Here is a 24,594-nt window from a genome sequence, read left to right on the forward strand (position 1 = left end):
ATATAGACTATTTTGAGTACATTTTTTTTATCTTATATAGAATCAAGTCAATTTATGCAAATGAATACAAAATTAAAGGAAGAAATATAGTTTTTCAACTTGAGAGTGAGACACTTTCATTTTTTTTTGGGCGAATCAAAATTAATTTTCAGAAATTTAGCTTACCTATTTTGGAAAAAGGAAAATTAATTCAGGCGAATCAAACTTATCTAGTTCACTATCTCTTTTGTGGATGTTACCGAAATGAAGATAATGTCATTGGAATCATCAAAAAGGGTAAAATACTTTAAAAAAGAGAGCAAAAAGTAAAAATGGTCTCTTGTGTTAAAACATTCTAGTCGTTGACTCCAGCTCTAAGAGATGCGCTCGCATTGTCGATTGTTTCCTCTTTTCGTCCTTCCCTGTCGATGTTCTGCTCGTCAAAACTATATTATATAACACGTATATGCCTTATCAACATTGAAGTCTTTGCAAAACCAATAAAGAGCAACTTTGAATTGGGGCTTTATGTGTATTTTATTGATGAAGATTAAAATCCCAACATACGGAACAGACAAGTAAGATATATTATATACTAATAATATTCAGTTATTTAACTATTGGTTTATTTTTTAATACTACAGACCCAGAGGAAGCTCACTCATCAAGGCCAAAAACATCTCAAAAAATTCAAAAGAAGATAGATAAGAAGGATGTTTTGATACAATTTAGAATTGAAAAAAGTAAAGGCGATATAGAAAAACGGCAACCTTCTTGCAGTCCAACCACTCATCCATGGTCAACATGCAAGCTGTGTTCCAACAGAAAGGAGAACGAGTCTTCATGTGAGTCAGACGAAAGAACTGACCAGTCTGTTATCAAGACGTCCTTGAATACTCTAGTGCTCTGAATATAGCTGCCAAACAATGCGAAACTTTGGCTAAAAATTATATGCATGATAACTACGAGCGAAGATGTTTACGTTATTTTTTAAAGACTGTGTCAGAAAAGAATTCAATTAATTACTGCAAAGAGCTCCTAATTGCTTCAAAGAAGGCTTTGACATATTATGTATATCATGAAAAAAAAAAGGCTCGGATCCTCAATAGCCCTCATCTGTTCCCAATGCCACGCAGAACAGGGAGACTGCCGAAAGGTTACTTACTCTTTGGTCTACTTATCAGCCTGCTGCATGCGACTTTAAAACGCTTTATGCTCAACCTCATCTTTTCTTCAAATGGCTTCACTTTCTTTCGGAAGAAGTACATAAAAAAGTATACATCACGGGACATATGACTTCAAAAGTTGTCTCAAAAGGGTATGTCTACCGCTAGCTTCAAGATATTCCTTTTGTACATACACTGGGCAGAAAGAAGTTTCGTTCTTTGCAAGAATAAAATATGACCATTCCTTCTGGTCAAGTATACAGACCATAGGGGCTATCGGTTTTTTTCCCTCCTCCTGTATACAGTGTCCAAAACAAGCCAATTCCGATTGATGCCCAAGCCTTTTGGAAATTAGTGAAAACGTCTGGTGCAGCAGGATATCCGGCAGACAAAAGAAGCGAGTCTGTCCTCATAGATTTTTATCATTAGCTTTTCAACTTTTCAAAACTAGGATCCCGTACAAGAAATGGTCTTTCGAGAAAAAAAAACCGATTCAGGTATAGATTTCTATTTCATTTATAAAAGTATCTTGCACAAATATATTACATATATTCTACACACAACAATAAGAATAATAATAATAATAATAATAATAATAATAAAGCAAATCTTTTTGGTGTTTATTTTGTTTGAGCCCAAGATATGTGGTTTTGGCTCCATGGCTTTTTTTCTTCTTCTTCTTCTTTCAATTAAAATTTCTTAATTTTTCTTTTTGTATTTTTTTTTGAATTGAGAAGAGATTCGTCTAAAGGATTAGTTACAAATGCGGACGAAGCGTCATTCGCACCTTCATATAAAAAAAAACAAGATGGATTTGATGGGTAGGTAGTGGGGTGGAAGGGATTTTCTTTCTTCTTCTTCTCTCTTTTTTTTGTGTTTTTTGGATTGTACTAGATGGTGTATGTGTGTGTATGTGTGTGTGTATGTGTGTGTGTGAGAGAGAGAGAGGCGGTGGTGGGAATTATTATTATCATTTTTAGGTAGACTTTTCAGCCTCGACCTCTGCTGCTGCTGTCTTTGCTGCTGCTGCCTCGGCCTTTGCTGTTGCTGCCTCGGCCCTTGCTGCTGCATCAGCCTCGCGCTTCTTTCTCTCTTCTGCAAAACGAGCGTCACGCTCTTTTCGCTTGATTTGTTCGTCCTTCTCATATTCGTAAAGCTCAAACAGCTCGTCCTTGGCAGCACTGGCCTCCTTCTTGCGACCACGAATTGTGATAACATCAGGATCCTCAGTCTCTGTTGAGAACGATTTGGGGAATTTGATATAGACGTTGTATTTGTCTTCCAACTTCTTGACGAATCTGCCGCTGGGACCGATCAAGAAACGGTGGAATTCCTTGGGAACACTCAGGCTCAGAGTAACCTGATCAGCCAAGTTGCTAACCATTGCTGAGATGCGTTCCTTAGCTGCCTCTACATTGGTTTTGATACCGTTGATAATGATCTTGACCTTTTGGTCGTTCTTCTTCTTGGACTTGACAATGGTTTCGCCATTCTCAGACTTGTTGGGGTCACTGATGTCAATTCTAACACCAAGATCATCCTTCAGCTTGTTAATGTTGCTTCCGGACTTGCCGATAACATGGGGAGAGAAAGCTACAGGAATCTCAAATTCGGCAGTGTAAGAGTTGGAGAACTATAGGAATATCAAAAATAGTATAAGCATTTAATCAATCAGTCAACTGTATTTTATTCATTTCTCTCTCTGTCTCTCTCTAAATATCCATTCATTTCCTTTATTATATATATATACTTACGTCGTCATACTTGGCTTCATTATGAACCTTGTTGAGCTCTTCAATTGTACGCTTAACCTCGCTAGATGTACCACGAATGATAACCTCATCCTCGTTAGCACCACCGAAACGCACAACAACAGTGGAATCTTCACCCAAAATGGCGTTCAAAGTAGTACCCTTGGGACCAAGAATAGCACGGTGGAACTTGGCAGGAATGGTAATACTGTTGCTAATATAATCAGACTAAGATTATATACATAAAAAATATTAGTAAAAGAAGGAAGAGAAAAGAAAAACTTGAAAACCCGCACACTTCTTTTTATTTTCTCTTCCTTAAACTTACAGAGTCAGAAGCAATCTTCTTGATTTCGGCAGTAACAGCATCAAGAGCCTCCTTTGCTTCGGAAAGCTTGGTTTCTTGGTCATCACCTTCCTTGCCCTCATAGACGATAAGAATTTCTTCGTTTTCGTTATCAGGCACTAAGATGGCGACTGAATAGCGAGCCTTGATGCGCTGAAGCTGCTTGCCATGACGGACGGAGATGTAGTGATACAAATGGGGTTCAACCTTGACAGTCGAGAAGAGAGCAGGGACCAAGTTCTGGAAAATAATGAAACCATCCTGGTATGCAGACACACCATTCTTCTCAACCTTACTGACGAATTCGAGGGGAACAGACTTGCCAAGGGCATCAGCGCGAGGTACACTGATCTCAACGTCATGATCCTGCTCAATCTTCTTCAAATGTCCGCTCTTAACAATGTACTTGAGTACATTCTTGGAATGTTGCTGGGGGTTAGGGACTGAGGTGAAGATGCTGGGAATGTCAAGAACAGCAACATGGACAGCGTTAGATTTCTCCAAGACGGCAGTAAGACCGTTGATGATACAGTCGTTGTGACCACGAATGGTGACTTCCTCAGAAGCATCAGTGGAAGCGGGAAGCTCAACACTGCAGCCTAATATAGAGATATAAAAGATAAGTAATCAATTCATATGATAAATTTCCCTTTGTCCTGCCTCTTTAACCTTCCCCCTTTCTCTTTTTTATAATTCTTTACACATGTGTATATATTCTCGTTTTAGTATTTACCAGACTTGTCAAAGATCTCACGAAGAGTAGAGCCGTTCTTTCCAATAAGATACTTGTGTTGGCGCTTGGAGACACTGAGGTTGACAGTCTTTGTGTCTTTCTCCAAAGAATTATAACGATCTTCCAGAATCTGCTTGGCTTGCTGGACTTTCTCTTTGTCGCCAGAGAGAACGAATGCATTATCTCTCACTTTTCCTTCGACAAGCACATCATAACCGGTCACAATAGGGGGTGTTTGGACCTTGACGCCTAGGGTTTCTTCGATCGACTTCAAGGCACCGTTCTGAGGGCCAGCCAACAAAAGGTGATACTTGTAATGGAAGTTTTCCAACTTGATGGTTTGCTTGGCAGTCTAAAACGTAAAAATAATAATGAAGGTACAAAAAGTGTTAATGATATTGTTTTCTCAATAATAGCAAACTTATCATATGTATATATATATAAAGTCTTTTATTATTATTTTTACCTTGTCACCAACGATGGCTTCAATCTCGGCCTGTGCAATCTTGATGCCGGCGGCATCGCCCACAATGGTCACATTGACCATTTCCTCATCGTTCTCCTCATTAAGCTCATCCTCTTCTTTGCGGGGGGGAATGTTGATGCGTGTGCCAGACTTGGCCTCGATCATTTGAAGAGTCTTGCCCTTGGCGCCAATGATGAATCGGCGGGTTGACGAAGGAACAGCCACTTCAGCTGTACGCTACACGACATAAAGAATAAAACCAAAGCAAGAGAGAGAGAATAGAAGAAGCAGAAAAAAGTCAGAAAATAAAAATAAAAGAAAGCCAATCTCATCAATACGTAAAACATATAAAATATTCTTTTTTCTTCTTCTTTTTCCTTACCTTAACTACCAAACCAGCAATAAGCTCTCTTTTTGCCTTTTCGGTGTCAGCGGGAGTACCCTGAATGAGGAATGTGGTGGTTCCTGAACGGTTTGTGGAAGCAATTATGGTGGTTCCGGTCTTGTTGATGACCTGCTGAATCACATCTGAATTGCTCTTAAAGCCAAGAGGCTTGACTGGCTGGTTAGCGGTCTGCTGGTTGGCGGGCAACTCAAGAACATCAGTGATGTGGGGGACAGTAGACTTTTTAGCAGCGTTCGAGGCAGGTGCACGACCCATTGAGCGGGTAACTGGCTGGGTCTTGACACGCGAGACTGCAGCGGCGGACCAGCCAGAAGTAATTGGTGCGCGAGATGAGCCGGACGAGAGGGATGGGAAGGCCGACTCGGATGCCAGGTCCAGCTTGTCATCCTTCTTCTTCTCCTTCTTGATAACCGCGGGCTTACTGATGGGTGTAGGGTAATCTCCTGCAATCAAAGGCTCGGAAAAGTCTGTTGTTACAACCGGGTCATTCGCACTAGGGACCATAGTCTCTTCTACAGACGCGTCCTGAGGAGCAGCAGTCTGGGCGTGCAGGAGTGCAAGCTTGGCAGAAGGTGTCAGGGAGTCGAAAGCGGGATGGTGTTCCGTGGAGCTCATTGTTCAGATGGAAAGAGAGAGAGAGAGAGAGAGAGAGAGGCAGGAAACGCGGGTTAACAAAAAAAACAACAGGGGGATGGAGCGATCGAAACTACCCGCGAGATGGAGAGAAAGTGATAGAAAATAAAATAAAGGCGGGAGCAGAATAAGCAAGAGCGCGGCTTTTGTTTGGATCCAATCGCAAGACGGCTTGCTTGTTGGACAGACAAACGTGGCTCCTAATCAATTGATGAACCTGAGATTGAAATGAACGGCCGCCCTTTGTTCTTCTTCTTCCTCTTGCCTTGTCTTATGGACGTCTTTGCGCTGGCACTCCACTCGGTGGCGCTCGCATGGGAGTCGTCGAAAGTTAGGAACTATGTTTCTAAACCATATATGGTAGATAAAATAAAAGGAGATCGAAAGCTTCAAACCAACATAGATGTGACACGCCTTTTTTTTTTCTTATCCAAGGACGAGATATTCCATGTCCCACAAGCTCAAAGATATTGTATGGGAGATTATGCCAGTTGGGATCCCAAACTAACTACACCTCCTGGCCTGTAAGTGTATTTTGTATTTACTTGAAAAGAGAATATAAATTAAAATTAAACAAATTATATATATATTAGTTATATCATTAGCCGCGGATTTAGTATCTTGTCAACAGCGGTTGGTGTGGATGGTTGTACTCCAAGTGCTCTGCGTATGACCAACATTTTCTTTTCTCTCGGTCTCTTATTTGTAATTGATTCCTTGATCGGCTGCCTACACCCGACATCACCGGCTATCCGTTCTCGTTATGCTCTTGCCTTGGTTTGGTTTCCGGTCCTCTTCTTCTTTAATGGGCTATATTATACAGATACAGGATCGACTTTTTTTGTCTTATTGTCGTATCTTCTGGTGAACAAAAGACATTACTGGGCAGCAGGAACTGTATGAAGATCAAAACCAAAAAGAAAAATATGATAATCAGATAATCCAGTTAACAGGAATAATTATAATTTCTAGGCTGGGATTGTTTCCGTAACATTTCGCCAGACTAATATCATTTGGGTTTTGTTTTTTATGGTGCTTGTCATCATTCAAACTCTCGAAGACGCAAGCAAGAAAAGCAAGGAAACTACAGCTGTGTATAACCCAACTTTTTCCAATGTCACTCAATTTGGTAAGGGGGGCCAATGGAAGTGATTGAGAAATTTGGACTTTGATTTTATTTTATTAACCTTGTAATTCAAAAAGGAGATATTGTATGCTCCGTCAAAAGTCTTGTTGTAAATACATTGTATAATATTCCTACTATTTTACCAAATGTATTGGTTTTTGGTATAGCCTTGACTGGATTTGCTGGTTTCTTGGTATGGAATGGGGGAATTGTACTAGGTAATCAAGTAAATTACATATTCGCAACAATATTCAGAAAGATCTGACAATATTCAATTTGATTCTTTTTTTTTTCAAAGGCGATCGTTCGAACCATCTGGCAGGGTATAACGTTCCTCAACTGTTTTACTTTTCCTCGTTCCTGTCCTTCTTTATGGCTCCTTGGATATTAAACATCAAGAATATCTCAGAGGTTCTTATGACTTTAACGAAACCTAAACAGTAAGTCTATTGGTTACTTACACCAGCATTTAAAAAAGAAATATTACTCGAGATATTGACTTTTCTTTTTGCATTGAACGTGCAGATTAGCCATGTACTTTATAGGACTTGTGCTCTCTTTGTATACCGTACATAAATTCACGTAGGAGTTTGTGGTTTATTGAAGATTTGTGTATAAATCTTGTAACCTTAACTTTAATTATTATTTTTTAAGGTACGAGCATCCATTCTTACTGAGTGATAACCGACATTATACATTTTATATTTGGAAAAACATCTATCGTCGTCACTGGTCTGTGCGATACATCCTGACGCCATTTTATTTACTAAGCGTAAAGTTAAATATTGCAGCAATTGGTAAGTCAGTAAACATACACACAAACTAAAGTTTAGAACTTTCACTATAGATATAACTAACACTAATAAAAAAACCCCCCTTTCTTCTTGTTCTTTCTTGCAAAAAAAAGTACCATATGTGTCCGTCTTGCATGTAATCGGATACGTCTTTACTCTCGTCTTGACTCTTGTACCGTCTCCTCTTCTGGAGTTTCGTTATTTTATCGTTCCTTTTCTTTTTTATGCTGTTCATTTCCAACCCCAACTGAAACGCACCTACCTAGCCATTGCCTTTTATTCGATCATCAACCTTGCTACACTGTATATGTTCTTTAATCGAACTTTTGAATGGGCCAGCGAGCCAGGATCCTCTCAAAGGTTTATGTGGTAGATGCGTATGATCGTCTGCTTTTTATATATAAACTTTAAGTAATAATTTTGTGTCATTAGTGGCAGTATACTTTAATTAATCAATTAAAAGGTTGAATTTTATAAGACAATAGTAGATAATTGAACATTTGCACCCCTAATAATAAAATCAGCTATTTATTTACTGACATCAAGAGAATACTCAATTAGACTCAAGCTTATCCACATAAAATGAAGGAATTGTTTCCTTTCGTATGTGCTTTATATTCTCGATCGTTCTGCTTCTCCCCCTCTACTTTTTTTTGGCTGAAATTGCATTGAAAAGCAGTCCTAAAAAAATGGATGCTCCTCAATCTTCAACAATCGATGCACTAATTTTCTTTCCCCTCTCCAACACAACACAATGATAGTCGATCAACCCGACCAAGTTGTCCTTCCAGGTGACATTATTCCCATTAACACTGATTCTGCATCTTCCGAAGAGTCTATTATTCTTGGTCCTGGTCTGAGACAGGAGGGAGAGAATATCGTGGCTGTCAAGGCTGGTATCTTACGTCATTTGGAAGTCGGTAACCGATGGTGGATCGAGAGTAATCAAAAGCGGGTAAATCTTTAAATTGATTGAGGACAGATTCTGTATACCCAGACCGTGATATTCACGAGAAAAATAATAGTACATTGCTGCCGCAGGTGATTCCGTTCTGGGCACAGTAACAGCTCGTCTGGCTGAATTTTACAGAGTCGACATTGGAACTGCTCATTCAGCTGTGTTGCCTGTATTGGCTTTTGAAGGCGCAACAAAGCGCAACAGACCTAATCTTGTCAACCGCTCGCTGGTCTACTGTCGTGTCTCTATGGCCAACCCAGATATGGAAGCAGAACTTGAGTGTGTAAACCCTACTACTGGAAAGGCTGATGGTTTCGGTGAAATGAAGGGCGGTCATGTATTCACATGTTCTTTAGGATTATGTCGAAGGTAAGAAAGAAAACAACTATCATTGTCTTTTTTTTAAAAATAACAATAACAATAATAATAATAATTGCTTCATAGACTATTGAACCCAGAGACACCTGTCTTGAAATTGTTGGGTGATGAGATGCCTTTTGAACTTGCGGTTGGTATGAATGGTCGGGTTTGGGTGAATGCAAACACGGTAAAGGACACTATTACAGTATGTAATGCAATTCAGAATTCCGAGTACCTAAGTGCAGAGGAATGCCAGTCAATGGTAGAGAATTTACTACAAGGATAATCACAAAACAATAAAAATAATAAAAAATAATAAAAGGACAGCGAACACTCTGTATATAACACCTTTTTAAGTTTCTTTTTTTCTTTTTTTTCTTTTTCTTTAATGAATTAGACGTGTAGCATGCAAGTTTGCTTTATGGTAGAAAGATAGAAGGAAGGGAGAAAGGAATGGTAGAGAAAAGGAGAAAGAGGAAGGAAGTGAGGGAAAGAGAGAGAGAGAAAGGAGTGACAGTGTATATACTAGATCCCGTTCAAGGAGAATAAAAAAAAGAAACCAAAGAGATCTAGAGAAAACATTGAGTTCTGGGTAAAGAAACAATATGGGAAAACGACAAAATGGCAATTTTTTACCTTGATTTAAGAACAAGATACTTGTTAAGAATACAAGTTTATCGTTGAAAATCAACGGGACAATAATTTAAAGCTTTATTAACCGCCTAGAAACATTGTTTGTTATTTATATATTTATTCAAAATATCTTGGCGCACAAAAGAAGGCTTACTTGGATGAGGTCGTGTGTGATCCGCCCGGTTAGTTGAATGAAGTGAGATGACACTTTGCATACTTTGACTAGGATGGGTGGTTTGGTTTCCTGCTGCCTCAGCTGCTATGTTGATACGAGCGCGCATAGCACTGCGTCGCTGAGAATGCATTGTAACATCAGATACAGGTGCACGAGGAGGGTTGGAGATGCTGGTAATAAATTGTTCGTCTGTCATGTCATGATCGGGTGGAATGGCATAGACAGTTCTGTTGGTCTTTATTGGTTCACGGTCGGGTAAGAGAATACCACGTCTACCGCGTGTTTGACGTCGTTTACGTCTAAAAGAAAAAAGAAACACACACACACACATTCAATTCAATACACTAAAATACACGTCCTTTTGCCCTTTCAATAATCAGAAATAATAGAAAACACCTTTACCTGGCCTCTCTCATACGATCTTTCTCTATCTTTTCTACTTCTGCGTCTGTCAGTTCAAGCAATGCTGGTGTAAAACGCTCGACTTGTTCTCCTTCACGTATAATTGATTTTAGTACAGGCAAAAAGCTGTGCTTCAGATCGTCGTCGGTGACAGGCGAGTCGTTAAATTCATGTCCCACAAGTAAAAGCGATTTGATATACACATATATCTGCTCACGAATCGAATGTGCAATAGCCGTCCTGTAGCCAATTCTCGATCAATCAAAGGTTACCCAACCCACTCCACTCAAGCTTACTTGAATTCGCCTCCCAGGCCCAACTCTGTTGACATAACCTGAGCGAATGCTTCCGGGGAGTTGCGCTGACAGCTAATATCCCATTCAAATTGATCCAGCAATGCACGGTTACCTACCGTGATGTCCAGCTAACACGCACAATAATAAATTTTCATTTTGAATTTTGAATTTTGAATTTTTCTTTTTTCCCCTTCTTTTTTATCACAAGGATCATTTTTGTGCATGTACAACTTACTCTGATTAACATTCGTAATTCTCTACTCTTGACTTTCTTTTCATCTTCTGGTTCCTCTTCTTTCTTTACTGCTACTTCATTTTCATTTCTTTCGGCCACTTCTTCCTTCTCCTGGTCGGAGTCGTCTTTGGTAACCATACTTGCATTGTGAAGATAATAGTCTTGGATCTGATCCCGGAGTGTACGTGTAATCTGAGGTGCAAAAGATGCTGCTGGCAAACGTAAATCCTCACACAGTACATTTGCAAATTGCTCGGGTGTCACCAATGTCTCTGGAATTGAGCAATACATCAGTAAGAAAAATACAGATCTAACTGAACGCGTTACCATTCAAATTCCATGTAAATGTATCTCTGAGCTTGTATCCATCAATTTCCAGGTCGATACGGATAGGTACCAAGGCATCTTCTTTCTCTGCCTGCTCTGTCATTTCTTCCAGGGCACTGAAAATAAAACATATTGTGCATTAACTACATTTATTCGCTCACACACATGTTTAGTATTAAGACTTACAAGCGAAACTCGCGCGCATGTCTCATTCTTTTGCGCTGCTGGGGATAAACAATTCGTGTCTGACCTCCTGTTGTTCCATTACCATGGCCATTGTAACCTGGACCAAAACCTACAATGGGTCCGTGCTGGGTTTTTGCTCTTCGCTCTGCTCCTGCAAGCTCAATGTCTCGCTTCTTTTCTTGAGCGAGATCAATGTGTCGTTTGTGCTGAATATTAAGTGTTTCTTGGTATGTATTGTCACGTTCTCGATATAGTGCTAGATTACGTTTCTGGACAGGTGTGTGAACGGGGGTTGTTTCAACATGTGGAACGACAGTCATTGGCGGTCGTACGCCGGCTGGCTGACCAGCAAATTGCTGGCCCATTCGTGGTGGAGCTGCAGCTGATGGATGAGCAGTGAGACGAAAAGACGGCATCCGATTATTAGGAACTGCACGATTAGGGTCATTCCAACCAGCAAGATCAGGTGCGTGTGGTGCCATACCCGGGGGAGGCATAGACGTGTATAGATGAGGTACTGGTTGGAATTGTGTCGGCTGTAGCCGTGCTGAGGATTGCATTGCATACATGGCCATGCGCTGCTGCTGGAGCTGCTGGAGCTGCGTTGGGGTCATGTTTTTTTGCATTAGGACGATAAAGAGAAGACAACTTTGAACAGAATTGGAGTATAGTAACTTAGAAATTGTCCAGTGACTGGTAAACGGAAATAACCAACCAATGATGACCAAAACAGCGAAATTGGAAGGCAGAACAAAGAAGAACAAAAAAGAGAGAAAAAAATGTCGATTTTAAGAGTTGATTCTCTCCCAAGAACCCCTAGTAGATAAATATAGATGTATATGGATATGGATATATACATATTTATATAAGTGTGTAATATGAACACACACACTCATGCAGATATTACAGATTTACTTACCAGAATTTCAATATTATATTCTGTTAAGATTATTTTTTAGAATTAAATTAAAAAAATATATATATCTTTTGGTTATTCTTCTGGTATAAATTGTATAAACAACTTTATTTAATTTTTTGAATTATTAAGTACAAGTATATTGAAGGTATATGTATAAGCAAGTAGGTTATACGAATATATTTCAATTCAACTGTAAAGATACTATAGAGATAATTGAACCTTCCTTTAAAGGTCCAAAATAATGTAGACAAGTTTTTAACTAATTTAAATGTACCATTTATAATTGAAAATGCATAGTAGATATGTAGCGAAATATTTAGTATTTGAGTTATCCGTATATATATATGTCCTTGCTCAAAGTATCTATTATAGCAGAAATAAACTCTTCTGATTAGCAACAATTGCTCTATTGTAGTGAAATCCATGAACATTTCTAAAAGATTCTTACAACCCATCAATATACAGTATGTCATGTGACAATAATGTTAATTCAATTTGGTACAAACTACACACAAACATATACAGATACAGATACACCCAGATAATGTGTATGGCTGGGGGTTGAGGTGACCCTGTCGATAAGTCAATAAAACAAATTTCCCTTCTTCCACAATATATAAGCAGAAAAAATCTGCCACATTAAGCCAAGTTGATGTGTGTGTGTATGTGTGTAAATATAGCCAACAGTCGTCTTCTTGGTGTTACTTTTTTGTTTTTGTTTTGTTTTTTAATAAAGTCTAAACAGAGGGTTCTTCCTTATGGAACTCAACACCGGGTACATGATGAGGATGGAACACACGCTAAAAAAAATTCAAAAAAAAAGAAATTTTTAACATCACTGATTCAACCAAACATTTCCAATCGCGTTTTCTTACCTCGGCATCAGCATAGGCGGCACCGAAACCCCATCCGGTACTGATAGCAATAGGCCATGTACGCTCTGCAAAACAAACAAAAATGGAAAGAAAGAAAAATAGCGTGAATAATTAAATACATTGATGTTCAAGTATTATAGACCCTCGATTATTATATAACATTAAAGGCCGATGCTTACTCTTGAACAACAAGGCCGATGCGACAATTCCAACACTCAAACCTAAGCCAGTCTTGACCACAAAGTTGGAGATTACGCGATCCCACTTGTTATGACGAAAATAAGGTCAGTTGTCTTGTTCGATAATCGGAATGTAGAAGCGTTTACCTTGTGTGCCAAAAGGTCTTCGCTCTGAATCTTGTTCTCGGACATAATGAAGGAATAGGTTGAAAAGAAGCTCGAAAACACTGAAAAATAAAATAAAAATGACGTATTCTTGTCTATCCGGGGGGTCTTGGGCGGGGCTTGCTTTTTTTTCCCTTTAATTCATTCTTTCATCCTTTCTCTTCTTTCGCTTTTCTCCTTCTTTCATTCATTTCTCTCTGTCTTGACCTTATTAGATTGTGTGTTCTTTTGTCTTATATTTGCTTTTTGCTAGTTTCTTGAAACTACAAGTATGGATTTGGATCAAGGTAAAAAGAGTCATTGGTTGGGATAAGGTTCTTATTGTCTTCTAAAGCTTTCAAAAATCAGGACAAAGAAAACAAGGGTCTTATTGACCTGGAGGGCTTATCGAGTGTTCTAAAACAGACAGGACACTCGAATGAATCTACAGTCGATTTGTTGGCTTTGGTGGACCGCATTAAACAAAGGACTGTAACATTAGATCATGTTCGACGGATCATAGCGTATTTGGATGCGTCTGAAGATACCAGAAATGCATTTCACCTTCTCGCTGGATCAGAAAAACACGGTATTACGCGCACTGCCCTCAAGGAAGCATGCGAAAAACATGATATTGATCTGAGACAAATGAACCGAATGATGGACGAGGCTGATAAAAACCAAGATGGACTTATTGATTTTGAAGAATTCGAAGCTGTCTTTGACAAGGCGGGGGTGAGTGGATAATCATGACCAACGTGCAACTTTAAATGTTTATGAAACATGCAATCATAATTTACTTCCACATTCTCGAGTTGATATACTTATATGATGAATATATGCTATATATTTACGTGTGTTTACCATGCTTATTGAAATATTGGAGTTTGTATATGTATTTTATATATTATAAAACTAAAGATCATTCCACAGATAATTATATAGCTATATATATAAATAATTCTAAGATCATAATAAATATACTTGTGTGTATGTGTGTGAGTTTATACATTGCTGTTTTTATTAATGGGTTAATGTAATTGAATAATATGAACATAAATGCAGTAATAGTAAAAATTTGCATTACAAGGTCTAAGGAAGATGAATTAATGAATTATGGCGACAATGATACAGATGGCGTGGATGTAGCTCTTTTTGTAGTCTTTGGCTTCTTCCGATAAATAGATACTGGAACAATTGGAGTAGGACCCCCAGGAAAAGGACACAGGATATCTTGGGTGTCATATGAAAGAGGATCTCGAGGGCAGGCAGATATTGACTTGTGCCACTCTGCAGCAATATGGTCCATCTCTTCGTGCGACATCAATTTACCCCAGAGCGTGAGTGTAGGCAAAGAGTCATAGATTGGCAACCTGTGGTTAGGTAGCTGCTCCAAAAGAGTGTCGTTTATCATAAGAGATACTTGGAATGAATCAAGCTTGGACTTGCTGTTGACTGTTTTTATGTGGGTACCAATTTCAAGATGATTGGTTGAAAACGATTCAAAATCTTTGTAGTTCGGATATAGCATTACATATGCACGCAAATAAGCCAGCTCAATGTAATACTTTTTCCATGATTTAGACCAATGTTCGGAGCGGCAGTTGGGCACAGTAATGTTGTATTGACTGACAGGGAGAGCGAGATCTTCGAGTCTGCCAGTCAAATAACTGTGAAATTCACGCCAATGCTCAGGGAAATAAACAGCACCCCAACTACAGGGTACCTGGCTTAGGTATGGAATGTTGGCAGGATAACCGGCAATAGCTTCCTGGAGATGGAACGGACGTCGTCCCTCGGGTAGAAGTTCGAGGGTTGTGGGAGAATAAAGACTGATTCCGTACAAGTGAGGGCTAGATTGTTCATAACGATACTTGAGAATAGTATATTTAGCCCAGCAATAGAATAGAGGAGAGACTTCAATATCGTCCTCGAGCAAGACGGCATAATTGTGGTTGTTATTTGGGTACCAAGATTCGACGATAGCGGGCATAAGTCCGCCTTTCTGGATGCGATGGCGCAAAGTCTTGGATCCCTGTCTCCAAGTATAATCATTGACAAGCTCATGAGTTGTTTCATCTGCTGTTTGTTCCATGTGTATAACCAGGCCGACTTGGTCTCCGAGATAATTGGCGTCATTTGCGGATTCAAGAAGACGGTGCAGTGATTGAGAACGTCTGTCGGTGATGATGATAATATCCATCTGAATTTTATGCCATTCTGAAAAAATAAATAAGAAATAAATTATTAATAAGTTCGCCATCTAGTTCGCTAATATTTACGTTGTAAGGCTTCGAGCGAAAGGTCAGCGATCCAGAGAGCATGCTCAATCTCAAGCGAAGGAAGGCTAATGACGGTGGTCTTATCTACACGTTCGAGAATCTGAAGGTTCTCGTCAAAAATTGTATCTCTCACATGTAGCACTACTCGCGGACGAAGCAAAGACATATAGCGAGCCAATCGGGTGGTGAGATCAATCGACAGCCTATCCGTGTGATCGACATTAAGATCGTGGACAGTCGCGGAACACCCGTCTTTGGCAAGTGTTTCAGCGAGTGTTTCGCCTGATAACTGGCCTGCTTTGCCGGTTACAGCAACATGGACCACGTCAGGGAAGCGGCAGATTAAAGGTTGAAGGGCTGCGGCTTGAATGGGACCGTCGACTAAGAATAGAACTGTTTGCTGGGTATATTGATCGAGCAGATGCATACGCTGACCAAGCGATTTTCTCCACAGATTTTCCGACTCAAACTCTGTCAGGATGTGCTCGCATGTCTGGGAGTTATCTGATGTATGGTAAGGATCTGGTAAAACAATTGATGGAATGGCAGCACTGTGCAAAAGAGATTGACTGATGTGGTAATCGAGAGGGAATCCAAGTGTGTCTGGATGAACGGAAGCAGCAAGGGCAGGAATCCAGGAGTGACGTAAAAGCCATGAGCCGTGAATCATGTCTACTGCCTGAGTACGATCGAGCGATCGTGCCTGGTCAGGAACACAGGACAAGGAAGAAGAACGATCTTTATGTACAGGCAAAAGACTTCCCTGGGTGCCGACCAAAGCATTCTGGTAAATATCTGTCTGGAGGACATTGTATACCCATGCTAGAGCACGTGTGTCGAGTGTGGCATCTTGCTGGACTACCCATGTGTAGTCGGTTTTGATATCGGATAAAACACTCAACCAAGGGGTGTGTCCAGCACTACCGGGTGGAAAGCTTGTAGAGGGATCTACAGAAAAAACCATGATGGACACACCAGAAGAGTAATTATCGACCTCGTTTTGAACAGCTGGTACGATTGATGATGGTGCGGTAATCCAGATGTGGTCTACATGAACTGTCTGAGCAAGAATGGAGTTGATTTGGGATGTAAGAGAATTTGTTGAATTGATCGTAAGTACGGCAGTGATTGATGCTGGTGTAGGCGTAACCTGGGCAGTTAGAGTTAGTAATGCTGGTGCGCTGTGGCCTTGGACAGAGAATGTTTGTAGAGCTTGTAAAAAGGGAAGCTGTGTTCCATTTTCGGTTGCACTTTTCCCATTAGGATCTACGAGAATGATCAGAATGAGATTATTAATAAGATTGCTGGTGTTACCTTGTAGATGAGGTGATCGCCATGATCCATCGATTTCTTGTATTGTGCTCGCTAAAGGATTTATTGCCTGGCTTTGCTTATTTGTATTAAACAATACAAAGGATGTCCATAGTAAGAAAAATATTAATCCTAGAACTGCAGCCACATATCGAGGGAAGCGTTTGTAGGTACAGATGGCAGGAATCCATGCAAAGTATTGTGGAGGATGGAGATGTTCATGTAGTGGAGAAGTTGGAGGGGGTGATTCACTTCTGAAATTCATGTTTAGTAAACGCGAATAAGAAAGAAGATGTTTAGTTCGAGCTTTTAACCTTTATTTAATTTTTTTTATGTTGCCGTTGAGCATAAAAAATAATAATAGCCTAGTATAGCTATACGAGTGTATCTCTGTTAACATTGTGGGTTGGGTTTGTATTGGATGTCCGTGTGGGATGCTTCCAACAAGAATATTGCAATTTCCAGGGCACAGCTTAATCAGGTAAAAACAAGAAAAAAGTTTTGGCAGGACGGTTGTCGTGTTACCAGGATTATCCGATGCTTAAAAAGGTGCGAGAGAAACTAAATATAGAAATAGATCTGATTAATGGAAAGTTACCTGGGTAAAGCCTCTTTTTCTTTCTTTCTTTCTTTTAGGCATTATGCAAAGTCTATCGTACATTTATACGTGAATTTCTAAGGGCAAGAGAATGAAGTATGAAGTACTATATTGAATTACTCAAGCCATTCCTTAAAACAAGTAACAGATCTTTGTCTGTTTTGCAATTTGTAGGCTATAAAACTGTTTCACACAGCCTAAACTTATATATATATAATGAAACTCCTTTTAATGTATAACAACTCGCAGTGTTGTGTGCACAAAGCATTGCTATCAAGTCTGGTTTACCTTTCTTTACCTTCTTTTGTTCTTACTTTAGCTAATTATATGATCAATAGTATCTAACTATTACGCGAGAGAAAACCTTAAATTAAAGACTTCAAAACGTAATGCCGTGGTTTTATATTACAATGCAACGACTCCAAATAATATGTAGTAACAGTTTAAAAAGGTGTTCACCAAAGCTACTATCCAGCCTTGATAAACTCAAGATTATATACATATATAACGTTTAATTCTTAGAAGAATCTATGAATTTAATATTTTGGTACTTGAAGAGTTTCTTATCACTATTTTGAAACACATACACATACACACTAGATCTTCAGCCTCCTGACATAAAAAAAAAGCTTTGATATGATAAAAATCACATAATAATCTAAACTTTCTATAAGAATTTTCTTATATATAAAAAAATCTATTAAAAAACTTTGGGTGGCTAAAAAAAATATATAAAAAAAAGCGAGTATTTCTACTTGGCTTCTTGTTTTATCTTGTGAGTTTGACAGGACGCTCCCAACCAATATTTAATGGAAATTCGGCTTATTATATTCCGGGTTTAATTTTACTTTGCATTTACAATTACTTTAGTAATATGGTAATGATATTACACCCAATAAATAGTAAACAAAAGAGATTCATGGCTTAACAATATTTTTATATTTCCAAAGGAAACTGATTTATAGCCAATCAAAACCCGATATTACCTCTATATATCATTGATTTTGTAACCCATTCAATATAAAATAGACTTATTAGATTGATATCTAATAAAGCACAAACGTTTAGTCTAGATTTCTTACAGTCCCACTACCCGGAAAGGGAGTCCATGATCCAAAACGCTCCTTAATAAACATAATAAGAAAAATACAAAATAGGTAGAATACTCGAGCACATGTATATATTCTCTAATAACGTACAAAAGTAGTCAAGGATTAAAAACTTTATATGAATAAAGATTGTCATATCAACTGTGCCTCATTTTGAAGGGCAAGACAGACAAAAGAAAATCAGGTTACACTGAATCCGCTTATGTGGCAGCCTGAGCCATTGGATAATAATGTAGTTGATTTCCCATTCTGTGTACGCTAAATCAATCGTAGCCACTTTTAGAATCAAAACATGTGTAAATTTTGAGGGATTTACACAGTGTATATTGGGAATAAATAGTTTCATTCGACTTGTAAAGATATAAAATATGTGTTTTTATAGTGTACTTTGAAAAAACTAACTTCTAAGTAGCATTATACATGTGTTTACAGAATTGTAAATTCATCATTGTGTTTTGATATGTTCCGTAATAGCTTTTACAACCAGATTGTGATCATCCTACAAATATTTTTTGCCTTGGATAAGCTTTACGCTATCAAGAATTCGTTGCTATGTTACCTGTTGTGCAAGCCCAGATACAGTGATAGTTCCAACCACACCAACGTTTTTGATGATTAACGGAAATGAACCACCATGGCAGGCGTACTCAGTTTCGCTCACCTATATACAATAGATTCAGAATTGATATCTTGCCAAATATCTATTTAACTCACATAATACTTTTGCCCAAAAGAGACACCTTGGCTAGCACAATATTGTCCCATATAGAAACTCGAGTGGCGGAAACGCAATACAGTGTTGCTGAGCACAAAGGCCTGTCAAAAACTACCCCATGTCTTTATCGTTTCATTATCACGCGCCTACCTTTTGCGTTGGATCCATTGGGAATTATCTGGACTAGTACCATCCATAGCATAGCGGAAGAGCTGGTTACCAGCAAGTGTAATATCAATTGTAATAGGACGTGTGAAATTGGTCTTTGCAATATCGATGATCCCCAAACCAAGCTTAAGAGCGTCTTCGCTTGTGAACCTTGTAAATTGACATTTGGCTTCCTCTTCCAAAAGTCCGGGCAACAATGCTTTTGATTCTAGACTCATTTTTTATTATTAAAATTTATCGTTAACAGTGAACGGAGGAAATATAGTTATGAGGGTAGGGGAGTATGGATAGCGGAAAAGCAGATCTTCTGTTCAGCAATATTCAATCGTCTTAATGCTCCAGTCGATCTTCGCGTGATGACGTCACTTCCGTGCTCTTTTTCTGAGCTTTCCCTCCAAGATTGGAGTCGACTGGCCTATAAGAGATATTGATCATTTAATCCCGTCTTTTTCATCTCTTACGGGAAAAGAAAGGTATCAATAACCCGCCTAAATTGTTTTTAAAAGCCAGTTATTTAAGTGATGATAAAGAGGCTAAACGGTGTTTACAGTTGGCATAGAGTTCTGGTTAATAAGCTATATATTCAAAGCTTTAACGGAGGCTTATATATAACCTAGTAAGAATACGTACCCAAAAGGCACTTGAAATGAAATGCTATATACTGTACACTTTTAAAAGACTGTAAGGAATTTCATCAAGATTTTTATATATGTAAAAAACAAAGCTTAGTTGATTAAAATATTTGGATATTATTGCTTACAAACATCTAAATTATTTTTCTTCCAATTAATTTTACAGAACTTTCTCTAGATACTTTTGGCTAGTATTCCTAAGAGTATTTAGGCACATAAGATTAAGAAATTCGTATAGCTTCGAGCTGACATAAGTTAATATATATATATATATATTAATATAGAATTTCTAAAATATCATACCACAAACTGCTTTGGAATTTGGTACGTCTTTCATGTACAGTAAAGTTTTGTATTCTGTAATCCAAAAGTTTCTTTAATCAACATTAAACATTCCTTTTTCTACAGGGCCTTCCAATGATTCTTGCAATCTTGGGGTTACTTGAATATATTTATTTGATTATCAAATTAATCAAATAGTTGGATACTCTATAAGCAGAAATATAACCCAAGCCATTAAATAATTTCCCTTATTCTGTACACCTTTAACAGTAATTGTTTTTTGATCTTTACTAAACCCAACAAGAGTATTTAGCTTCAAGTCTTATGATTGATACAGACTTTTATTCCTCGCTTAAAAAGAAATAGTGAGGCTGTAAAAAATCTATTTTTGCGGCCTAGATGTTATACAAAAGAATACCAAGAATTTATAATATTTATCTAACAATTAGAAAAGGAGATGATCCAAAATTCATCTTTATACGGAAGTTTCGAAGTGATTGGCTGGTCAATTGTTACAATTAACTATTTCTGGCTCTGCGATCGGTATAAAATGTCAAAGAAATTCCTTTTTGTGAGCGAGACAACCTCGAGATCAAACACAATATATATATTAGAATAAAACAACTTGCTTCCTGGGTGGCTAAATCTTCTAGAAAACTGTGGTCCACAAACAACGCGAAAAAAAGGTAACTAATTAGAACGTCAATGAAACCTCGGAATAATAGATGCTTCTCATCCTATTGATTTCTTTTGAGTAGATGGTCATGAGTTTGTCGATTGTTTTTTCTTTATAGATATCTTGGATGTTGCATGCCTTATTTTATTTATTTATTTTACGTTATATAGATTTTTAAGGTATATGATAGACGTCACTATTATTTTTGTGTCAATGAAAACTAGATACAGATACAATTAAGATTCTTACATAGAAACAACAATGATGCTTGGCAAAAACTCTATGTTGGACCTGTGACATTTAGTCTCTAGCTTAAAAATAAAGATGACACCAAGGGTGTAAAATGATATCCCTGCTTTTATTTTTCTGTTTAGAAAATAGATTTAGAGCTATCTTGTCCCACAATTAAACATATTGACAAATATGCAAAAATACTATTTCTTGAATTCCAAGGTAATTTATAGCTATTTATGCTTCTATGTTTATCAAATACAAGAGAGTATTTCATGACTCTTATTGATCAATTGTTTGTTTTTTTACTTCAAATAAGTATCCATGATATTAAATCACACTAGTGAAACAGAATGACGATTTTGCCTGTAAAAAAAAGATAGACTTGTATGATCCCTAACTATAGTACTTACATGAGGCTCAGCATTTTGTTCTTCTTCAATGGTTCCACACCTTTTCTCTTCTTCTTTGGTTTGTAATCGTACAAGAATGATATAATAGATAACTTGGAAGAAAGAAAGAGTTTAATTCCTTAATAGCTGTTCCCAAAGTGATATTTATCCATTGATTTTCCAAAAATTATTTGTGTATTGGTTATCTCTAGTAAAAATAGTCCAGAAAATATAGTTTAGGCTATAGTTAAAGCATACATTTATGGGGTAAGTATATACGCCAATAAATGGTAAAGAATGTCTCGTCTAATCTTGGCCATTATCGATTACAGCTTCCTAATATTATTCAATGATCCCATTTCTATGAGTATCCGTAATGGTAAGACAATATATGGCTACTGGCTAAAAAAAAATATTTCAATTGGGGTTCGAAAAGGAGGATATATCTAAATAACCAGGCTTTTAACCGTAGCTCTCTGCAAGACATTGAACCTATGATACTTTATAGCTCCATTTTCATTAGATATTATTTCACTTTGGTTACACTTAAAGTTTGACCACTTTCAAAAGGTCTTTTTATTACAAGATACTTTATATAGATATATATCAAGCGTCTTTATTCTCATATAAAAAAAGCCAAATTTCCCAATATCTTTAGAGTGATACAAAGACCAAATTTTGTTTTGGTACAAGGTGTATATAAATTGACAACTACAAACTATTATAAACCTTAAATTAATTTAATATTTTCTTGAAACGACTTTTGTATAAAAAAGAAGAAGCTGAAATGTAGCTATATACAAGAGAATTTGCTATATCTTTATATGAAGGGATCTATTGTAAGAAAAGATCCTTTTTCATCTTTCTTATTGTCCGTTTTGCCTATTGTGCTGATCTGTTTAGTAGAACAATATATGATACAATGTCATTTATAATTTTATTCATATGCTTGTGTAGGTTCATTATATTTACAGCACCCTAAAGAAAATTCTGATGACTTCACCATAGCTCTCATAAAGAACCGCTTGAATTGCTTATATTATAATGCACGCAGTTGTTTTGTGTAGCTAAATTATGAAGTTGTCAGCTCCTTATTAAAATTTCTCTCGAGACTATATATATGTATGTATATATTTAAAAGAAAATACATTTATACTCACATAAACACCATCTATTATCTACTTATCTTTAATTCTATGAGTTACAAAATACTGCCATATGAGATTATTTCTCTCATAGCTAGTCATATATCGACAAGAGATAAACTCGCCTGTACCAGAGTGTGCAAAGCTTGGCATTTTCCATTTATGAAAATCATGTTGTTCAGAGTCAGAATAAAAGAAGGCCGCCCATTGAATGCTTTTATTCGATTCATTACATCCTCCCCAGAAAATATAACCCAGTATTGTCCTCTCGTAAAGATTATACACCTAAGGATTCAACACGACCCTCAACCGAAACTAATTCGATGGCTACAAAAACACTTTCAATCGATAGAAAAATTAGACATTGACGGTGGGAGCTTAAGCTCAACCTGCTTTGGCAACAATACTTACTGGAAGTTCTGGAAATCCATGACACACCTAAGGCTAAGTTTGAATGGATATAATATATACAAGAATGATTTTATAGCGGGCCTAAGTTGTATTCCTGCTCTCATACATTTGGGCCTTTCTCAGGGCGGATCAAAAGAAAAATTCATTTGTGACCTTGACGACTTGGAAGCCATCCACTCCCGGTTGCCTGTACTTGAAGAGCTAGTCATGTGCCATGCGTTTAAAAGTCTTTCTAAAGAAGATTTACCAAAAGTGGAAAGTACACCCAAGGCTTACCGGATGAGAGCCGTAAGATTTGAAGTGAGCATGGTAGATCTTGGATGGTTGTATTATTGGGGCTGTAAATATCCAAATCTGGCTATCATTGATTGCATTGCTGGATTCGATCAAGACAAATTTGACAGATATCGCGACCTAGGAATAGAGTCAAGGCCTTATGTAAAGCACATATTTAAATGTCTTTATTTAGCCAAGCTTAGAGCTGATATCGAGAGACCTCAATTTCAAACCGCCTTTATAAACTTCATTTCAAAAACGCGCGCCAAAATCTCCCAGTTTGTTTACGCTCCAAATCATTCCGAAAAGGGCACATTGACTAATCTTTCGATTGTCGAGAATGACACGCAAGTCTTTAAGAACGTCTCTGAGTTTTTTCTTTATCTTCGGAAAGATACGAAGTTACCGGCAGCTTTCTTGGGCGGACTCAGCTACCTTTCTAAGCTAAAAAAACTGACAATAGAGAGCCAACAAGGATTGATTCCTTTGCATGTTGTCCTAGATCATTGCCCAACTCTGAAAAATCTCATCATTCAGGGAGGAACCATTACTTATTCAAAGTCTGATGAATCCTCTTGGAAGCCTCATTATCTAGAAAAATTTGAGATATCCTATGGTACTATACAATCTCAAGCTTTGTTTTATCTCTCTACCCGCTGCCGACAGCTTTTCCAAGTACGATTGATGTATGCCAAAGTCCAAGCTCCACTGAAATCTAGTGAAAGAGAGATAAATATAAACATGGAGCACTCTCGGCTGAAAGAGCTGCTATTCCATCAAGTAACCTTTGAAAGGTTAAATAGAAAAGACGAGTCTACAAAGGAAAATGTGTTTTACGTGGTTGTCAGTCAAGACAATAGAGCAGAAACTTTGAATAAAACGCAACATGACAGCACGATTTCGGTTAAGGACTGGTCGGTATCCACTGGAAGCAAGAAAAATGAGAAACAAATGACTGACGATATATGGCTCTATTTTAATGTCAAGAAACTTGCAGCAACCACAGAAGGAGGGTCAAGATTTTTAAAGGATGACGAAAAGGAAAAAATTACCTCATATTTCAAAGCCTTTAGATTTAATCAGGGCCGTGCCGCAGATATTGAAAGTACCGACAGATCTTCTTACGCAAAAGAGGAACGTGAGATTAGAGATACCACTTTTCCCAGAAGTTATGTAAGATGGAAATGCGCTCATATTGACCGCCTCTATAACGGAATTGAGAGGGATGCGCGTTATCCAAAATATAAAGAGATATCCTTGTGAAGTTCAAAAATCAT

General features: G+C 37.8%; 10 protein-coding genes across 10 annotated transcripts; 4 read left to right on the top strand and 6 right to left on the bottom strand.

Annotated features, from left to right (window-relative positions):
• Positions 1 to 334: 334 nt before the first annotated feature.
• On the bottom strand, positions 335 to 824 carry PHYBLDRAFT_144618 (hypothetical protein; the record flags this gene model as incomplete). The annotated part of the gene is made up of 3 exons (XM_018431254.1): positions 335 to 425; positions 622 to 659; positions 750 to 824. The coding sequence occupies 3 exons, from the start codon at positions 822 to 824 to the stop codon at positions 335 to 337; spliced, it is 204 nt and encodes a 67-aa protein (XP_018292205.1).
• Positions 825 to 1,734: 910 nt separating this feature from the next.
• Positions 1,735 to 5,564, bottom strand: PHYBLDRAFT_77533 (hypothetical protein). The gene is made up of 6 exons (XM_018443267.1): positions 4,824 to 5,564; positions 4,442 to 4,678; positions 3,976 to 4,327; positions 3,225 to 3,841; positions 2,900 to 3,124; positions 1,735 to 2,778 (listed from the first exon to the last, which is right to left on the bottom strand). The coding sequence occupies exons 1-6, from the start codon at positions 5,460 to 5,462 to the stop codon at positions 2,122 to 2,124; spliced, it is 2,727 nt and encodes a 908-aa protein (XP_018292206.1). The 5' UTR covers positions 5,463 to 5,564; the 3' UTR covers positions 1,735 to 2,121.
• Positions 5,565 to 5,708: 144 nt separating this feature from the next.
• On the top strand, positions 5,709 to 7,848 carry PHYBLDRAFT_144620 (glycosyltransferase family 59 protein; the record flags this gene model as incomplete). The annotated part of the gene is made up of 9 exons (XM_018431255.1): positions 5,709 to 5,840; positions 5,916 to 6,004; positions 6,074 to 6,377; positions 6,453 to 6,609; positions 6,774 to 6,824; positions 6,905 to 7,046; positions 7,261 to 7,403; positions 7,514 to 7,760; positions 7,833 to 7,848. 9 exons carry the CDS (start codon positions 5,709 to 5,711, stop codon positions 7,846 to 7,848), a joined length of 1,281 nt encoding a protein of 426 aa, XP_018292207.1.
• A 306-nt stretch (positions 7,849 to 8,154) lies between these two features.
• On the top strand, positions 8,155 to 9,004 carry PHYBLDRAFT_111940 (hypothetical protein; the record flags this gene model as incomplete). The annotated part of the gene is made up of 3 exons (XM_018428249.1): positions 8,155 to 8,355; positions 8,426 to 8,727; positions 8,803 to 9,004. The coding sequence occupies 3 exons, from the start codon at positions 8,155 to 8,157 to the stop codon at positions 9,002 to 9,004; spliced, it is 705 nt and encodes a 234-aa protein (XP_018292208.1).
• A 97-nt stretch (positions 9,005 to 9,101) lies between these two features.
• On the bottom strand, positions 9,102 to 11,605 carry PHYBLDRAFT_77532 (hypothetical protein). Its single transcript, XM_018443266.1, has 8 exons — positions 10,973 to 11,605; positions 10,787 to 10,902; positions 10,460 to 10,731; positions 10,225 to 10,352; positions 9,929 to 10,168; positions 9,506 to 9,825; positions 9,355 to 9,440; positions 9,102 to 9,287 (listed from the first exon to the last, which is right to left on the bottom strand). Exons 1-7 carry the CDS (start codon positions 11,596 to 11,598, stop codon positions 9,433 to 9,435), a joined length of 1,710 nt encoding a protein of 569 aa, XP_018292209.1. The 5' UTR covers positions 11,599 to 11,605; the 3' UTR covers positions 9,102 to 9,287; positions 9,355 to 9,432.
• A 747-nt stretch (positions 11,606 to 12,352) lies between these two features.
• On the bottom strand, positions 12,353 to 13,151 carry PHYBLDRAFT_181133 (hypothetical protein). The gene is made up of 4 exons (XM_018438421.1): positions 13,093 to 13,151; positions 12,946 to 13,030; positions 12,767 to 12,831; positions 12,353 to 12,691 (listed from the first exon to the last, which is right to left on the bottom strand). The coding sequence occupies exons 1-4, from the start codon at positions 13,135 to 13,137 to the stop codon at positions 12,629 to 12,631; spliced, it is 258 nt and encodes an 85-aa protein (XP_018292210.1). The 5' UTR covers positions 13,138 to 13,151; the 3' UTR covers positions 12,353 to 12,628.
• Positions 13,152 to 13,362: 211 nt separating this feature from the next.
• On the top strand, positions 13,363 to 14,081 carry PHYBLDRAFT_181134 (hypothetical protein). Its single transcript, XM_018438422.1, has 2 exons — positions 13,363 to 13,397; positions 13,445 to 14,081. Exons 1-2 carry the CDS (start codon positions 13,382 to 13,384, stop codon positions 13,834 to 13,836), a joined length of 408 nt encoding a protein of 135 aa, XP_018292211.1. The 5' UTR covers positions 13,363 to 13,381; the 3' UTR covers positions 13,837 to 14,081.
• A 122-nt stretch (positions 14,082 to 14,203) lies between these two features.
• Positions 14,204 to 16,947, bottom strand: PHYBLDRAFT_144625 (hypothetical protein; the record flags this gene model as incomplete). The annotated part of the gene is made up of 2 exons (XM_018431256.1): positions 14,204 to 15,309; positions 15,372 to 16,947. The coding sequence occupies 2 exons, from the start codon at positions 16,945 to 16,947 to the stop codon at positions 14,204 to 14,206; spliced, it is 2,682 nt and encodes an 893-aa protein (XP_018292212.1).
• Positions 16,948 to 18,714: 1,767 nt separating this feature from the next.
• PHYBLDRAFT_181135 (hypothetical protein) lies at positions 18,715 to 19,561 on the bottom strand. The gene is made up of 4 exons (XM_018438423.1): positions 19,255 to 19,561; positions 19,104 to 19,191; positions 18,949 to 19,050; positions 18,715 to 18,888 (listed from the first exon to the last, which is right to left on the bottom strand). The coding sequence occupies exons 1-4, from the start codon at positions 19,488 to 19,490 to the stop codon at positions 18,835 to 18,837; spliced, it is 480 nt and encodes a 159-aa protein (XP_018292213.1). The 5' UTR covers positions 19,491 to 19,561; the 3' UTR covers positions 18,715 to 18,834.
• Positions 19,562 to 22,681: 3,120 nt separating this feature from the next.
• PHYBLDRAFT_167598 (hypothetical protein) lies at positions 22,682 to 24,580 on the top strand (the record flags this gene model as incomplete). Its single annotated transcript, XM_018435676.1, has 1 exon — positions 22,682 to 24,580. One exon carries the CDS (start codon positions 22,682 to 22,684, stop codon positions 24,578 to 24,580), a length of 1,899 nt encoding a protein of 632 aa, XP_018292214.1.
• Positions 24,581 to 24,594: the final 14 nt, after the last annotated feature.

This window comes from Phycomyces blakesleeanus (genome assembly GCF_001638985.1).
Source record: "Phycomyces blakesleeanus NRRL 1555(-) unplaced genomic scaffold PHYBLscaffold_9, whole genome shotgun sequence".
Classification (NCBI taxonomy): domain Eukaryota; kingdom Fungi; phylum Mucoromycota; class Mucoromycetes; order Mucorales; family Phycomycetaceae; genus Phycomyces; species Phycomyces blakesleeanus.

Bases quoted from the DNA above. Each gene is read 5' to 3' on its own strand.
- PHYBLDRAFT_77533 (XM_018443267.1), bottom strand. From the start codon at position 5,462: ATGAGCTCCACGGAACACCATCCCGCTTTCGACTCCCTGACACCTTCT. The intron at 4,328-4,441 runs GTAAAAATAATA...TTTACGTTTTAG, and splicing joins AAGCCATCGTTGGTGACAAG to ACTGCCAAGCAAACCATCAA. The intron at 3,842-3,975 runs GTAAATACTAAA...TCTCTATATTAG, and splicing joins TGAGATCTTTGACAAGTCTG to GCTGCAGTGTTGAGCTTCCC.
- PHYBLDRAFT_77532 (XM_018443266.1), bottom strand. From the start codon at position 11,598: ATGCAAAAAAACATGACCCCAACGCAGCTCCAGCAGCTCCAGCAGCAG. The intron at 10,353-10,459 runs GTAAGTTGTACA...TGTGCGTGTTAG, and splicing joins AATTACGAATGTTAATCAGA to CTGGACATCACGGTAGGTAA. The intron at 10,169-10,224 runs GTAAGCTTGAGT...AATTGGCTACAG, and splicing joins GGCCTGGGAGGCGAATTCAA to GACGGCTATTGCACATTCGA.
- PHYBLDRAFT_181133 (XM_018438421.1), bottom strand. From the start codon at position 13,137: ATGTCCGAGAACAAGATTCAGAGCGAAGACCTTTTGGCACACAAG. The intron at 13,031-13,092 runs GTAAACGCTTCT...CGTCATAACAAG, and splicing joins AAGACCTTTTGGCACACAAG to TGGGATCGCGTAATCTCCAA. The intron at 12,692-12,766 runs GTAAGAAAACGC...AATTTTTTTTAG, and splicing joins CCGCCTATGCTGATGCCGAG to CGTGTGTTCCATCCTCATCA.
- PHYBLDRAFT_181135 (XM_018438423.1), bottom strand. From the start codon at position 19,490: ATGAGTCTAGAATCAAAAGCATTGTTGCCCGGACTTTTGGAAGAGGAA. The intron at 19,192-19,254 runs GTAGGCGCGTGA...CTTTGTGCTCAG, and splicing joins CAATGGATCCAACGCAAAAG to CAACACTGTATTGCGTTTCC. The intron at 19,051-19,103 runs GTGAGTTAAATA...TATTGTATATAG, and splicing joins CTTTTGGGCAAAAGTATTAT to GTGAGCGAAACTGAGTACGC.